We start from the raw sequence: 16,470 nt of genomic DNA on the forward strand, positions 1-16,470 counted from the left end.
CGACCCAGTCTTCAACCGTCCGAATGCTATACATTTGTTCGTCCGGACAAAACGGTGATGGCGAACACATTCTATGCTAACCCATTTTGGCAAATCAAGCGCAAGGGGGATCGGGTATCGGGCATCGGGCAGCTTTGGGCTTCACCCAGTGCCACTCCTGATCAGCAATTGCCATACATGGTGGGTGCCTCGGTCAAACGTTGGCGTCTATCCTGTTGTTTGTGTTCCTCTGACACTACTCAACTCGGATAATTAGGCTCGTATGCTGAAGCCAGCTAGCTCCCCCGGGGTCTGAGGGCCTCAGATCTGAAAACCCATACGAAGCAAGGGCGTGCGTCCTGTGCCCCGGCCAAGGACCAGATTGACTCTTACTTGGAACACTATACCCTCAATCTCATTAGGCCACACCATAATACTCGGGTTTCGGTCATGATATCAATGCCTCTATGCAACCTTACAAGGAGCCTATAAAGTCACCTGGCCGGATCTGGACCGTCAGAGCCTGGTTTGTGCCTGGCCCTTTCTTTCCTCATACCCTGAATCCTCCCTCTTCCTCCTCCGATATCGAATCTAGATACCATGGGTTCAATCGACAGCAACTTGGAGACGCCTGAGAGCCCGGATGTCATCATCATCGGTGGCGGAATCAGTGGCTGCGGGGCTGCATGGTATTTGCACAAGCAGGGCCGCTCCTCGATGATACTCGAAGCCAGCGATCGTGTCGGGGGGAAGACGTACAGTGTAGCCGACGCATACAGCGAAGCCGGCTATATCGACCTCGGCGCTTCGTGGGTCAACGACACCACACAGAAGTACATCAACGCTCTAATCGAAGAATTGGGGCTCGAACGACTCGAGCAAGATGTTGACGGACTGGCCATTGCCCAACGTCCCGACGGGTCGTTCTTTACGCACGGCTACCATGACTCGGTGGTGGGTGGGACAGCAACGAACGGTCCCTTATCTGACCGGGAATCACTGATTGTGTGCCGCAGAAAGCCAGCGACGAAGATTTTGGGCTTTTCTTCGCCAAATTCCATGACGTGGTCGAATCGATCAACACCGACGATGTTGCCAGCACTCCGTTCGCCACTACACTAGACTCGTTGACCGTTCTCCAATGGGCCCAGAAGACTTTCCCCAATCGACCCGGCCTACCCAAGCGAGTGGATTTGTATGTACGGGCCCTCTCAGGGGCAGATCCGGCCCAGGCAAGCATGCTGTATCTGGCTCACTATGTTGCCTGTGCCGGCGGCATCAAGTCTGCCTCGGGCGACGAGAAGGGCGACGCACAATACCAACGGCTGATCGATGGTGAGTTAAGTGGATAAACACGCAACCATCTCTAACTCCTTTCTTACCCTATGTTTGGTTTTGACATGTCGGACTAATCGACTCGATTCTCCAGGGACGCAAAACATCAGCAAGCAGATGCTGGCGCGATTGCAGGGCCAGGGGGGCAAGAACACGATTTTGCTCAACCATGCCGTCGACACCATTTTCCAGCAAGACGGCACCGTGACGGTGACGACCAAGAACGGTCAACGGTTCTCGGTAAAAAAAGTTATCATCACCATCCCACCGGTCCTGTGGACGAGCATCCAATGGTCGCCTCCACTGCCCGAAACCAAGGCGCTCATCTCGGACCGTCTGACCATGCCAGCGTACTCCAAGATTGTCTTCACTTTCAGCCACGCGTGGTGGCGGCCGCGCTGCTCCGGGACCGTCTTCTTCTTCGACGGGCCCATTCAATTTGTCCGGGAGACGAGCGTTCCAGCCAAGCGGTGCTGGACTTTGACTTGTTTCGCCACGGGCAAGAAGGGCTTTGACTGGGGCAGCCAGAGCAAGCAAGCGAGACGACAGTCGGCCTGGGATACGCTCGCCTCAGCCTTTGTCGGCTTCGTCGACAAGAAGCCAGTCCCAGACCCTGTCTCAGTACACGAGATGCTCTGGGAGAGACAGGAATATATTTGGGGCGCGCCGAGCGCCTCATGGCCACCCGGCATGCTGGGCCACGGTCTCCAGAAGGATCTCAAGGCTGCCCATCACAACGTCCATTTCGCCGGCAGCGAGACAGCGTCCGCTTTCAAGGGTTACATGGAAGGCGGGTTACAGGCCGCAAACCGGGCGGTGCAGGAAATCGTTCAGAATTAGACAGTACCAGACAAAAGAAAACACCCATGTCTCTTTTCCCCGGAATTTGGAATGCAACTCGTACAACATATCATCTGAACGGACTGTGAATTCGAGTTTAACAATGTCACACACGTTCTCATTTAGTCTAGGCGTCTTGCAAAATCTATACTATAGTCGCTACTATTTCTCACGTCCGCGTTTTGCACATTCTATCATGGTGACTTGCATTTCTCATCCCAGGTGTATTGCATAGTTTACGTACATGCCATGGTAGTCTTGGGCCGGTGACGATGAGAGGAAAGTCCCTGAACTTGTTTAAAAGTCTAAATTATTGCCCGTCATCAGGATTTTGCTGACCACATATACACTACCAAGGGTACACAGTACGTAACACAGCATGTAGGTATCAATTTACCATATATTCAGTCCAAATGACAGGCACCCCCGTGACCATCATCAAAGAGCAGAGCCCTTCCCCTGTGCAGCAACATTTTGTCCTCTCTCACAGCCCGTCCGATTCAAGTTCAACAAGACGCTCCTGTTGATAGCCTGATCGCTCGGGGGCACATCCATGGCTGGGTTCCTATTGAAGAAATTAGACGGCCGGAGCATGACCTTAATCGACTCCTGGGGCATGAAGGGGAAATCCTCAACGCGAGGAATGTGGTTGAGACCGAAATTGAGCCAGACAACAGGGTCTCCTTCTAGGTCGTCGCCGCGGGCTGCCCAGCTTCGGACCCCGGTGCCCCCCGTGCTCTGGTTAGTGAAGGTGCCGCCCGAGAATAATTCGTCCGGGGCGTGCCGGGTCACGTAGACGTTGTGGTCGGTGAATTCGGCGCGCCGATGGTGGTAGGATTCATCGTCGGCCAGGAGGAACTGCATTGGCGGGACGTGGATCTTGTAGCCTACCGCCGACCCGTTGACCTCGTTGCGCACCTTGGGGTTGATGATCTGGAAGACTCGGCTTTTGCTCACATCTACGTCGTATCCTCCGGACTTGGACAGCTGGCTCCGTCGCACCGTGTACCCTGTCCCGTGCGGGTTGGTGTCTGCGTCTCGGGGGAGCGCGTACGCCTCGTCGTAGACGACTTGGTTCCCGCTCCCCGCGATGCGAGGGTCGATCCGGAGCGAGAAAAAGTGTTGGTGGTATGGCGCTAGGACACCCGAGTGCACCACCACCCCATAGGGATTCTTCGTCTTCGTCAATTCTAGGTCCAACGGCACCGTGGAGAGAATGCCCGTAGCCCGAACCTCGTACGTAATGTCGCCGCTGAGATTGAAAATCCACGCGAGGATGTATTCGTAGTTAGCCACGGTTAAGATGGTCTGCACTACTAGCTCTCGGTTCCGGACGACGACGCCGCGGCGGGTCCGATAGTTCGTGTGTTTCCATAGAATGCCATGGTCCTGTTCGTGGATACACATAGCGTTCGGGACCTCAACCGCCCTCCCCCTTGTGTCGTTAACCAGACCGGATATGTAGAAAATGGACCCGAGGCAGTCGCAGCCGAGTTTCAGGTTGTTGGCGACCAAGCCTACCCCGACGTCGCCAAGATCGAAGGCCGACTTGCGATGGTAGGGCGGTCTCGGGTCGGCGTAAGGGATGACCATGTCTGACAGGCTCAGCCGATGAAAAAGGGGCTGCTCGTCGTAGTGAACGTCGTAGATGACCATGCCTTCTCGTGCGTTGAACCCGACTTTGAAGTCCCATTTCTGCCACGATATCGTGCGGCCTAGGTCCGAGTACTTGTCGACGACAAACGATACTCCCTCGGGCTGGACCACTCGGAGTGGTTTGAGATCGGTTCGGAGCTGTTTCTGGGCTTCGGGGATGTATTCGTTGGGGGGACCCAATTTCATCGGCTGCAGCGGTTTGACTTCATTGTCTAACCCTGTCGGCAAGGTGTCGATCCGGACGAGGCTGAGGTCGACCGGTGACATGACGGGAGAGATGGGTAATGGAAAAGCGTAATGGCAGCCGTCAGGCTCGTCCGGGTTCGCGGGGTCTCTTGCATACAGATAACATTGGACAAGCCGGACATCATCCTTAGGGTTGCCTTTGTTCGCGCTATCCGAACCTGTTCGTCATAGTTGGTCAACTCTTTGGAATCTGGAAACTTCGGGTTAGGCTTATACCATATATCCATGGATCGCATACGACCCGTGTCCCCGGAGGAAGGTGGAGCTTTGCCAACTCTGCCTGCACCTTGGGATGTTCGACCACGGCAGCTTCAATGGCGAAGGTTTCTTCGGGATCGTTGGGGGCATGGCACTGTGGCTCCATGCGCACGTTTCGATCGACCTTAGCCTCGGTCAGGTTGACATGCGCTTCGTGAAGTTTGTCCTGCAAAGTTACAAGTCAGATAATGGCATCCATCAGTCAACATCGGAGCTTCAAGGTCGAATCATCGTAGAGAGGACTGACCGTATTTCGTATGTAGTATGCGACATAGGCTCGTCGCGCCAATGGTACCGGACGCTGGCCATTCCTTTCCGCGTCAAGATAGGCAATCAATTCGACTTTTGGCGGTTCAAGAAGTACCATGGACTTGAAGTGGAGGGAGGTGCCTTCTGGCCAGCTGGGCTGCAATATTGCTGCAGTTTGCGCAAACTCGAACTCCGCCAGCGGCCCTAACGGATGGTAAATTGTGGCGGCGCCATGGTTAGGCTCCTTCGCTGTCATTTTTGCCAAATCTATTAGTATTTGGAAGCAAAGGCTATTGAGTACCACGGAAGCGTCTTATGGAGGAGAAGATTGTAGCTAGACAGCAACAGGTCTTATACCCTACTCTGTCTGATGGCTCCTTGGGCTCTCTGCACCCTGTGAGTCCAAATTTGGCAACCTTATGCCGAGTTCTAGAGCCTCGGCCATTATCTAGACGCACTTGCACATTCCTCAGATCGTGGAACGTATAGCACGTATCTTGGTTCATGGGTCCATTACAATATCCTTAGTTACTAGTGCGAAGGGCTCGACTGCATGAGTAGTTCATGGATGCAAGGAGAGATCGCCCTTCAGAAATGCCCATTCTGGACATTTAAGCGCTTTCCGCCATACCAAGCATTTCAGGGTTCACTTGGGTTACGGTGGAGGTACGGAGTACGGAATACAGCGAGTAGAAAAAAATCCGTCGGGATTCCCCGGGATCTAGGTCAGAGAGAAAGGACACTACTGGGACTTGGTTTTCCCTCGGCTCTTCCTTTCGATCGATGGGCGCGTTAAGATAGTATAATGTACGGAGTAGTCAAGACTATTGATCAAGGTACCCGTCACGGCGTGAATGATCACACACATTGCTACCCACCTGAGGAAGACACAAAAGACCAGAGTACGATGGACATAGATAACATTCATTGGATAGCTCGCGAGGCTGGACTGTCATTCCATCTGTTTGCCTTTAGGGTACTATGTAGATGTGGTCTGCGCAGGCGCGATCTCAGGTCAACTAAATCTTATCCTTTTCTCTGATCAGCTGCGCAGCGTGCGCCGTGATTCCCTCAAGATCAGACATCTTCCTGAACTCGCCGTCAGTCCAGCCGGTCGGAAGTAGTGAGGCCACCCTGGCCAGCCACGCACTTCCCCCTTTCCAGACAATGGGCGGCGGATTGGCCTTTGTAATGTCCTTAACCACCTGGGCGGCCCATTGGTCCGCGGGCATGGCATTCTTGGAGTCCTGCTGAAAGACTGATTTCTCTAACAGTTCCTTCTTCGACTCGTAGACCGAGCTAGGCGGCAATTGTCGTGTGGTGTCGTTGGGGTCAAAGGTCCAGATATTGGATTTGACCGCCCCTGTCTTGAGTTCCACCAATTTGATCCCAAAGTTGTGTAGCTCCACTCGCATCTGACTCGAGAGCATCGCCGCGGCTGCCTTGGACGCATTGTAGCCTCTATTGAAGGCCAGAGGGAGCAGGGAGTTAACCGACGTATTATTGACAATCATCGGATTCTGGGTCGACCGAACAAGCAAGGGGAAGAATGCCCGGGTGATGGCGACATAGGAGAAGACATTGGTCTCAAAGGTGGCACGCATTTGGTCGAGGTCGATATCGAGCACAGGCATCATATAGTCGCGTCCAGCATTGTTCACCAGGACGTCCAATGTGCCTCCAGTGAGTTTGCTGACCTCGGCAACGCATGTTTTAATCGACTCGTTCGATGTGACTTCAAGCGCGAGACATTGAATGCCTACCGCTTCGACCGCGCTCATCTTTGCCACATTTCGTGCGGTCGCAAAGACGCGGTAGCCCTTGTTCTGAAGGGCCAGACAGAGAGCAGACCCCAAGCCTCCATCGGAGCAGCCCGTGACGAGGACTGCTTTCGTCGACATCTCTCTTTTGAAGTAGGGAATATCAGTAGCTCGAAGACGAGAGCCCTTTGTTGGCAACGGTAAAGGAAGCTATTAAACTGACTGCATCACTTGATCCGCCCGCTGTAGAGCTACTATTTATCGCATAGGGATTGCTTACTAGGGAATGCAGAACTCCCTTAGAGCTGGTGACTTGTGAAGCGTAGAAGTGATAACTTAAAACTAGACTATCCCAAAAATAGCTATTTACGCGCATATGTGTAAAATTAGGCCTCCGCTAATAGGTCCTCACCTTATTTAGGCACCCATAGAACCTGCTAAGGGATACCTATTACAAGTTGATATACGATCTAAATAAGGACCCGCTCGGAATAGATGGTCGGGCGAGGAAGCTATAATATCACTGACGTACTGGTGTCTGCGGACACGAGGCTGCGGGATTACGTGACGGGGGGGAACTTAACTCGGTTATCCTTAGGTGGCAAACGGTAAGCCGAATATTTTTCGAATCAGTGGACCGAGATCTATCGATTACTTTAGAGGAGTATATCCCGGAGTATATAACTATGAAGATCCGAAGACTTGGTGATTTTTAGCTGCCACTAGAGATTCTCACAAGACCGGCCAACTCTAGAATTATTCCTGTGGCCCGGGTGCGATAATGGTCTCTTTAGACACAGTCTCTGATGCTGGATTCTAAGTGTGAGTTTCGTTGCAGTATCTCTACTACCACGTGTTCAAACATAACCTCTATCTCTCAAATTGGCTGAGTATTCGTGTTCGTAATTGTTGGTCAACATAACGCGTGGGAGACATCTCGAAGTCGGATGGGCAAGGTTGCCTTAAGGAGTGGAAGGACCGGTGTCGGCGGAGTGAGAGGGATGGCTCCTCGAGGTATCGCAGAATGCTCGAGCAAATAATTGGATCCATAGGTCTTAGAAAAGGTATGAGGTATTGGGAACTCTATCACTCTATGTGAGGTGATTTGTTCGACTTATAGTTGGTTGAGACATTAGTCAACCTGGTCAAACCTCGCGTGTTCTAGTAAAACTCTCGTTATACGACCAAAACTCACCCAGTGGTAAGGAGTTGACTAGAGGCTTTCCTTCAGATGTCAATTGACATATCTTTATACGAGGACTAGGCCTCATTTGCATCAAGCTTTACTGTACTGCCCCATGCCTGCAAGTCTCTTTAGGGCCCATAGATCGTTCTAGCCATCCTTTCGACAAAAACAGTAGATGTCGTATTACTTTTCTAGATGACCCGGAAAAACTGTCTGATTTGTCCTAATACTACCACGTTGTGTTCCCAACGGCTTCCGAACGGGCCTCAAGTGGTCGGGATGTGCCAACCCACCGCCTGACTCAGTTATGCTATAGCACTTTAGGAATGGGGACCTTTCCTCTCTCGCGCCTTTGTACCTACAATATAATCCTTCCTGCCACTGGAAAATTCCCATCTCTTCGTTGGTCGGTAGCAGCTCTTCGAGCTTCGGAGGGTCTTGCACGTGGCTCAGCCGAACAAATTCCCGTACTAACGCGTGAACTTGCCGAATGTGTGAAGCCGAACTGCGCTTCCACAGTTAACACACCACCCTATTTGAGTGTTTCCACTTTCGGCCTTAAGTGCCCGGCGCCCGGTCAATCTATTCCCCAACATTGCACGCGTTCACGTTGAAGACGCGTCTTGTTTTTCCCTGCCCATCAGATTGCGGTGAGTGACGCGTCTTGTTGCACCCGCGCATCAGACTGTGGTGGTTGAAGAAATCAATGCCTGTCAGCCCTATGGCTGTGCCTGTTATCGCTGTCTTTTTGCACTCCATCCCCTGTATCTGTTCCCCTGATCACCTGGTACTCCTCATGCCTGGAAATGGCCTTCCCACGCCCATGTGTCACCAGGATCCTCACGAGATACCCGATGCCCTCGACCGTTCTAGACTCGATCTCGATGAATGGTATTAACAAGTGGCCAATAAGAACCGGCTTTCCGTCTCTCTGATCGACTGTGGACTGTTCTCCAGAATCTTTGAGCATCCTCTGCGGACTGTGCCCTCCCACTCTACCGCCCACAATTCTTTGACAATGGTCGAGCATTACACACAGGCCATGCTTTTCAGCTAAGGAGATGAGATGTCCACACAGCGTCCACACATGGTCCACACAGGGACGAGACCTTTCCGAGCTGAGAGCCAGCCCACAGCATGGCATACGATAGAAGAGACCAAAACAAAACGAAGCACAGTCATGGAATTGCTGATGTGCATAATGATGGAACCAAGTCACTCTGATCGCCATGGACCTTTTCCGAAAGGAAGCGGTACCACTTCTCGACGCACTGCTGCAAGAGCCTCTCCTACAACTTACCCGGTCAAGACTAGAGAGAACTGCAAAGCTCTGAAGGAACCTGCCTTCCAAGTCACTTCACACCTTCTTCACAAACGCTACGGACGGAATGTGCTGGAGGAAGAGTTTGAACCTCCGGTTTTCGAGAACGGAGAGCTGGGGGATGCCATTGAAGATGATGCCTTTAAGACGATACTCTGCGAGAGCTTGGGACTGAGAACCGACATCGCTGGGGGCGGCGGTCTGAGACTCCAGCTCAGATCGTGAAACCGAGGAGTCAGATGATACTCTGCAAGAGCTTGAGATTGAGAACCGACAACGCTGCTGCATCATTGGTTCAACCTCTCGTGGCTGCACTAGCAAGTGGGAAGATGCCATTGAAGATGACGATCTTTCAGACGATACACTGCGAGAGCAGGGACTGGGAACCGACAACGCTGCTGCATCATTGCTTCAACCTCTCGTGGCTACACTGGCCAATCGTGAAAATGGATTGATTGCCGCAAGGAGATGAGCATACTACAACAGAGAACCAAGTCCAACATGTCCATCCGATGAGCACAAATGAGGTCTGTCATGAGGTGAGACCGCAAGACCTGTGAACACCACCATTGAGCCTCAGAAGCAACGATAAGTGCGAATCCATACCAATTTTCCCGAAGACGATGCACCTCACTAGCCTGTCCTGTTGCCCGCCTTCCCTTTTGCCTCTCATGCACCATCCTGCGATTTCTCATCATCCAACCAACAGGCACCCACACGATAACTTACCACCAATCTCACCTGTTCCCCTTCGGAAAGACCACCATAAACCAAGTCTGGTCTGGTCACCCCGCCTTTGCTTGGTCGTGTCTGCAATTGCTGGTGGATTGACTCTCCAAGTCCCACAGTGGACACGTCTGCTGTTCCATCCCCATCATTGGCTACCGAGGGATGTTGTTGCTTGCCTCAACGTCGACGCCGAATAGCCACAGATGCAGCGATATGGAATTTTCATGACCAGCCTGGAAGAGACGGGTAGCATCCTGGTCTGCCTCCTGCCACACATATTCGCCTTGCCCATACCACGTCTCATGAACCAGCATGATGCACCATACCGGCATGGCAAGAAACTTGGCTCCGCCGAGTCCCCTTGTCGGTCCTCACGTTCAATACTACGGCCTAAGGGCTTCACTTATCGATGAAAATCTCCCTCGCTCTGAACTTATCGTGATCGATGATGACGAAAGCACTCTGCGTCAAGCTCTCAATGCCCCAGTGGAGATGGGGGATATTCTCCACAAAGGACAGAGGTTGTACCCATCGTGATCGATGATGACGAGAGTCTGACTCTAAGGCCGCCAACACATTTCAACGAGACTGAGCGTCCACTGGCCGCCAAACCATGAACCCATCGTTATCAATCCAAGGGCATCAACTTCCCTGACGGCCAGACGTTAAACCCATCGTGATCGATGATGACCACAGCCCGAGCCCTATGCTGTTGCTCCCTCACTTGAATGAGACTGATCTTCTGCCAACCGCCAAATCCCGAACCTATCGTGATTGGTGATGACGAAAGCCCGAGCCCATGCTGTTGGTCCCTCGCTTGAATGAGATTGATCCTCCACTGACCGCCAAACCCTGAACCCATCGTGATCGATGAAGACCAATGCTCGAGTTCTTAATCGTCTAACGAATCACTGATAAGGATGGATGTTGTCTGATGGCGGACGAACCTGTGCCCGCTGTCATGCGTGGATGAAAGCCCGAGCGAATCAGTCATTTGAACACCGACCTGCGTCATGAATCTACCACGGTCACTGAGTCCCGGTCCCGGACCTGTCAATTCCTCACTCGATTCCGTAGAGTGGTCTTCAATCAACACTCCGAGGCCCATTTAATGGTGGATGACGACAACCCTCAGGCCGCGATACGCGCGCACCGTCCTTAAGCTCGCGGGTGAGCACAATTGCGCTCCATGGCGATTTTGTTAACTTTTGTCCTCCATCCATTCAAGGACAACACAACACACTGCGATACCACCTGTCTGGAAGTGGAGCACAACGGAAGTGTCAGAGTCTCCTTTCTCAAAGCAGGTTTCATCAATTTCTCCGAGATCTTCTAGATTGATCACCCGGCTTCTAGGATACTTACCCATTTCGTTGTCATCTTCCACGGTGAGCCTTCCCACACAAGGTGACTGGATTTCCGCAATAAGATTGATATTTGACAATTCGATTATCCGAGGCCTGTCAGGGTGGATTTGCAAGCCTGTTGTCAAAGTAACTGACACACTTGAGCCATTATTTTGGCGTTCTGGTATTCAGACCGTGGTCCTTGATTAATGCATCTGTCGCTTCATTGCTTTCAACGACTCTTGGTTTGAACACATGATTTGAGTCTCCCGGTGTAGTGAAATTGTCCGTAACTGGTGGTCGTATACTGACGACTGGTTCAGGATCAAGGGGTGAAGCTGATGATCGACATAGATGACCGGGAGGGTTGCTGGTCTCCTCTGCCACTGTCAAAACAGCCCCATTGTGACTCCGCGGCGTGTCATATTTCATGCTAAGGATTTGACGCGGGTGTGAAGACAGGAAGACCCTGTAGATTATATTAACTCCTCGAATTTCTTCTACCTCCTCCTTTTCTTCCCCATAATTCTTTTTCACGATGATTTTGTGTGCGTCAGCGAGGTGACGAGCAGCATTTGATGTCCAGAGGCAGGAAGAGAAAGGGCAGTATTACAGTGATCACAAATCCAACGCTTTTAATCCACAGAAGAGTTGATGTTTTTATATGATGTGCCATGCGCCAGACGCGGGATGACGTTGATTTGTGGTAAATATTGGCTGGTACACCGACTAATTGCCATCTAACACTACGGGTCCTTCGCTCTTGCAATCGCGTTGGCTTAAAGAGAGTAGTGAGAGATAAGGGAGTACGAAATGGTGTTGGCGTCGCTGCGACACTCAATGAAGAGGAAGGAGTTTCGATCGATTCGATGTCTAAAGTATGATAATTTCTGCATGCGGATCTACCCTTTCATCCAATCTTATCGAAGGGAGCTCGTTTGAAGCAGCACACCCCAGTAGCATACATTTAAGCTAATCCACAGTGAAAAATTCCTCGTCTATTGAGAACAGTCCAGCCGCAACGATAAGACCAGACAAATATCGTTGATCAGTAGTGAGTGTGGCTAGGCCGCGTTAGTGTGCTGAGTTTCATTGATATTAAGTTTCACGAAGTACTCACCCCTAACAATCTCATCCTCCCGCTCCGCTCTGAATAGTGCTTCCGTCTTCGCAGCGTATAAAGGAGCCATACCAATGTATGTCTCCTGAAGAGTCGCATACTCGTCCGAGAACATCCATCTTCGGTGCTTCACGTAAAGCCAAACACGTCTGGGGTGGATTCGATGGATAAGATTAAGGGCATTCATACGCGCTTTTCGTTGAAGGCTGGCATCGAGATTCATGGTTAAGGTATATACCAGTGCCTGTAATTTGTAGAGTCTCCATGATTGGTCCAAGTCGTTCACAAACGTCCCTCTAGATCCGCCTAGAATAGGTTGGTGGTTAGTGCTAGGCCTAAAGGTGCTTTCTCCTTAGCCTACGTACCTAGTGTGTAATATGCTTGCCAGAAGGGAATCTTTTCGGGTTCTGAGATGGATTTATCGCTGTTTTCGAAACATTTCGTCATCATTGACAGCCACACATCGTCAAAAGACTGAGTAAATGGTTCACCTCTTTCCTCATCCTTATCAAACCAGACAGCTGTGGTCTTAGACCCAAGCATCTTGAGCACAGCGGACAACTTCTCTATACAGGCGAGGCGGCCAACTCGAGCCCCATGTTCCCCAGTACCGACTGTCTTAAAGCCATCTGCGGCTGTGGTCATGTATGACTCTAGTGTTCGTTTTAAAGGATGCGTTGACCCGAAGACGATGCTCTTGGACCGTAAAAGATTATCCAGAAATACAGAATTGATCGTGTCCACGTGCTTGGTAGAAATTGGCCAAAATCGAAAGCAGAACTTATCGTTAGACCGGGGTTGTCCCGACTCTCCTGGCGCGAGTTCTACTCTGCCGTTAACGACTCTCGTATAAGAGTTTGTAGCCTTCGCCACTGGTAAGTCGGAAAGGATAGACTTGACCTTCTCTGGTTGGGGAAACTGCACCGCTACTGCATTCAGTGCAATTTGGCGTGATATCTTTTTCTTAGGGTCCATGTCTTCAAGCTGTTCAGGCAATATACTACTTCGGAGGACGATGATAAGTCGAGGAGATACGGGCCCGAACTCGTCGAAGCATACGTAGGTATTCCCGAGGAACTGACCGCTTCTGGCACAGAAGGTTTCATGAGTTGGGCCCTCGAAGATGTTGTAGCATTGATCCGTAAGTATAAACTCGTCACATTCCTCAGCGGGTGTGCAGAATGTCATATAGGAGAACTGTGCATGAAAGATAAACATCTCCGCGTCTGCCGAAAACATGAGTTTTGGGAGCTGGGCAACCCACTTTTCCTCGGCGTCCATATCGAGATCCAGGATAGTGCGGAGATTGTGTAGCCATACGTCCCTCGGCCTCTTCATTCCCCTGTCGGACATGTAGGCTCTGAGCAGGTGCTTGTCCTCCGAGTCATACGTTTGTGGGTCATCAGACATATATTTTTCGTAGAAGCCAGGGCCTCGATACTTCATGATGAAGAGAAACTTTCGGAGCTTGTTTCTCTCCACCCGTGTGAGCCATATCCCGGGCTCACTGTTCTCATGGGCCTTCTTAACCTTGTGAATTATTTCCGCTGTCCGACACTCGAGTTTGGAAAGTTCTTGCTCCACGTCTTTCTTACTTTTAATGACATCGGCGAAATCCTTGTACATGTCCTCCTGGCCGAACCAACGGGATACTGGTGACTCGAGCAACCGCGGTTCATCGGAATTGAGGTCCACAACATTGAGCACTTTGTCGCCTTTGTACTTGCCTTTCTCATAGTGGCATTTGCCCCTCTTTCTGGACCTCTTTTGCGTCGGCGGGTTGTATGGATGGGAAAAGTTGCGCAGGAGAAACTGAGGGATGTAATGCTGGTATTGCGCCATTGGCCCCGTGATTGAAGCTTTGAGTGCCGGGACTTTAAAGAAGTGATACTCTTTCAAATTCCTGCTCTGTTCAGCTTGCTAAATGTCTTTCACATTTGGTGAAAAGAGTCTCCAATTTCTGTTAGTCGTGGACCAAACTCTCATTGTGTCGACTGCTCCCCAGATGAACAAGGCAACAGTGAAATACGCATTCGGTTAGTACCCTTCGAGCCGTGGAAAGTTTGTGGCCAATGAATCTCATAAGGGTCTTGGTACACATATACGTATCGACTGTGAAGGAAGACGGCGGATTTTCAAGGCTTTGTGACCAAACTCAAATAATCTTTCTATCTACTAGCTAATTCTACACATTAAGAAGTTTAAAACTGCAGTGTCAATAAGTTCGGCCTTACATTCCGCCAGATTGAATCTCTCGCAATGGTCGGATCAGTTGTTAAAAGAGCTAGTAGATGAGCGGTTTACTGGGGGGGTGCCCAACAGTCCAGGGCATGGGTTATTGACGCTTCAATGCACCCTGTGGCATCGTCTGACGGGAGTACGGAATTACTTGTAAAACAATCGATTCTGATGGAAGATGGTCAGCTCTGTGCAGCGTCCGTTGGCGGAGAACAACCGTCTCGGGCGGTCGGCAGATTCGGCCTCTACCGCTGCACCCCGAAGATGCAAGACCCGTTGCTCGACATTTCAAGGTGCCCGTGCTTTACCATTTCGGTGTGCTCGGGCAGAGAATTTGAGCCTATTATCAAACAAGTCGTGTGCTAGAGCGGTTTCTTGCAGAAGTTGACGTCGACATGCTGGCGGAAGATAGCCTTGGCGGGAATGTTATGTCTCTCACTGCTGAAGATTGTCATCTTGAGCTTACAGTAAGAGGAGGAGTTGGTCGGGTCTTACCGCATATGCAATAGTGCAATTTAAAGTATCCTCCAATTGTCGATGAGCTCCGTCACTTAGCTCGTACTACTGAGCCGGCCCTAGCCTTCACGCCTCTGCCAAGCCAGGCTTACCTTCGTTGTGTCGATCCTTGGCGTGCACGGGCTACAGGAAAAGGCACTTATCTTGTGACCTGTGCACATCGGGTGTGCGCCTGCAGTCTGCTGGCTTCGAATGCAGTGGGCCAATATTAATCCATCAACCTTCGATCGGCGTCCGGCAGGGTCCGCCCTCTGTTCCTGAAGCAATAGCCATTCAGGTTCGCTGGCATCGTCTTGGGGATAGCGTACTTTTGACCCCAAGAGGCTGATTTGCGCCTACTCCAAGGCCGAAATCCCGGCTGATGATTAAATCTCTACCCCAAGTTGCCCTTTGACGTTCAAGGTCTCTAAGCTGGGTCCTTGCTCAAGCAATGGCTGGATAGTGGTGGCCGCCTAACGGTCGCTTTACATGCAGCAACCAAAACATCTCTCAACTGGTGAGACATGCTGTTAAGTGAAGTGCCGTGCAGTGGTGCAGCACAGATTATACCAGCCTTCGCTTGGTTACCTACCAAAATCAGCCAATAATTTGACTTTGGGAAAGGCTGCCTCGGTGTCAGCCCTACTGCCTGCGAATGAATGGCTCCCGATGATCAATAACAGTCACTCTCCAGTTTCACAAGAGGCAAGATCTCCCGCAATCCGGACAACAGCGTTTTCCCACGCAAGCAACTTGTTCTGCTCGTCTGTCAACCAGCATCATTTCCGAGGTTATCGCGAGTCAGGGTCGGTTTAGGGTCTCTAGGCATTGGCGACATCCATTGCTCCGTCACTGCAGCAGGGTGAGATCAGACATCCAAATGCTGAAATTTTCCCTTTGTCGATTGTCGAATCCAAGTTATTTAGCCTTAGCCCCTCTGTCATTTCTCTGAAGGAGGGCTGACAAGAGAGTTTAAAGAGTTGAACCTCACCTGGGATATAAAGGTTTCCCTGGGGGTCTTGGGGTTAAGGGGGAAAAGGGTGCCCCCCAGAACGCTAAAGGACCAGCTGACAGTTGGCCCGTTTAGGCATCGCTCATGAAGCTTGTGTACCAACTGGCCCCTATTATTATGATATTCTGTGAGCCTTAAGAACAGTTCCAGCTGTTAAGCCGTACGCACTTCAAGTTTTACTATCCTGTGACATAGACAAAGAACTCAGCAACTCTTCCTTACTCACATTTGGGGTGACCGCGGTACGATATATCATCATGGCGTCATTAGGAGAGATCTCGAGATACACACAGCTCCTCAGGGCCTCCCAAATCGCTGGGATCTCATGTTATGTGTGTTTACAAATGGTACAACGGAAGCCTCACTGGAGGTAGGAAGGAACGACACGACGTTATATCCTATGTAATAACGACTATCATGAAAAACACAAAAGCTTGTAGCAACTAGAAATATACGAAATCAACCACGAAACATATTGTAGTAAAGAGCGATATAAGGTAAGACACGCCCCGGTTCCTATCTTCTATAATATGGCAGAGAGGAATACCTAGGAGGTGTCACATAAAGGCGGTTTAGTTATAGAAACGGGAGAGGAGAAGTAGAAGTAGCAGCAGCAGCAGCAGTAGCAGCAGCAGTAGTAGTAGTAGTAGTAGTAGTAGTAGTAGTAGTAGTAGTAGTAGTAGTAGTAGTAGTAGTAGTA

General features: G+C 50.9%; 4 protein-coding genes across 4 annotated transcripts; 1 reads left to right on the forward strand and 3 right to left on the reverse strand.

Annotated features, from left to right (window-relative positions):
- Positions 1 to 579: 579 nt before the first annotated feature.
- On the forward strand, positions 580 to 2,154 carry LTR84_008660 (uncharacterized protein; the record flags this gene model as incomplete). The annotated part of the gene is made up of 3 exons (XM_064852205.1): positions 580 to 933; positions 996 to 1,314; positions 1,409 to 2,154. 3 exons carry the CDS (start codon positions 580 to 582, stop codon positions 2,152 to 2,154), a joined length of 1,419 nt encoding a protein of 472 aa, XP_064701802.1.
- A 438-nt stretch (positions 2,155 to 2,592) lies between these two features.
- On the reverse strand, positions 2,593 to 4,819 carry LTR84_008661 (uncharacterized protein; the record flags this gene model as incomplete). Its single annotated transcript, XM_064852206.1, has 3 exons — positions 2,593 to 4,214; positions 4,273 to 4,480; positions 4,562 to 4,819. 3 exons carry the CDS (start codon positions 4,817 to 4,819, stop codon positions 2,593 to 2,595), a joined length of 2,088 nt encoding a protein of 695 aa, XP_064701803.1.
- A 763-nt stretch (positions 4,820 to 5,582) lies between these two features.
- LTR84_008662 (uncharacterized protein) lies at positions 5,583 to 6,464 on the reverse strand (the record flags this gene model as incomplete). The annotated part of the gene is made up of 1 exon (XM_064852207.1): positions 5,583 to 6,464. The coding sequence occupies one exon, from the start codon at positions 6,462 to 6,464 to the stop codon at positions 5,583 to 5,585; it is 882 nt and encodes a 293-aa protein (XP_064701804.1).
- Positions 6,465 to 11,877: 5,413 nt separating this feature from the next.
- On the reverse strand, positions 11,878 to 13,867 carry LTR84_008663 (uncharacterized protein; the record flags this gene model as incomplete). The annotated part of the gene is made up of 3 exons (XM_064852208.1): positions 11,878 to 11,969; positions 12,026 to 12,331; positions 12,391 to 13,867. The coding sequence occupies 3 exons, from the start codon at positions 13,865 to 13,867 to the stop codon at positions 11,878 to 11,880; spliced, it is 1,875 nt and encodes a 624-aa protein (XP_064701805.1).
- Positions 13,868 to 16,470: the final 2,603 nt, after the last annotated feature.

The sequence above is a fragment of the Exophiala bonariae genome (assembly GCF_035927105.1).
Source record: "Exophiala bonariae strain CCFEE 5792 chromosome Unknown scaffold_32, whole genome shotgun sequence".
NCBI classification, from domain to species: Eukaryota; Fungi; Ascomycota; class Eurotiomycetes; order Chaetothyriales; family Herpotrichiellaceae; genus Exophiala; species Exophiala bonariae.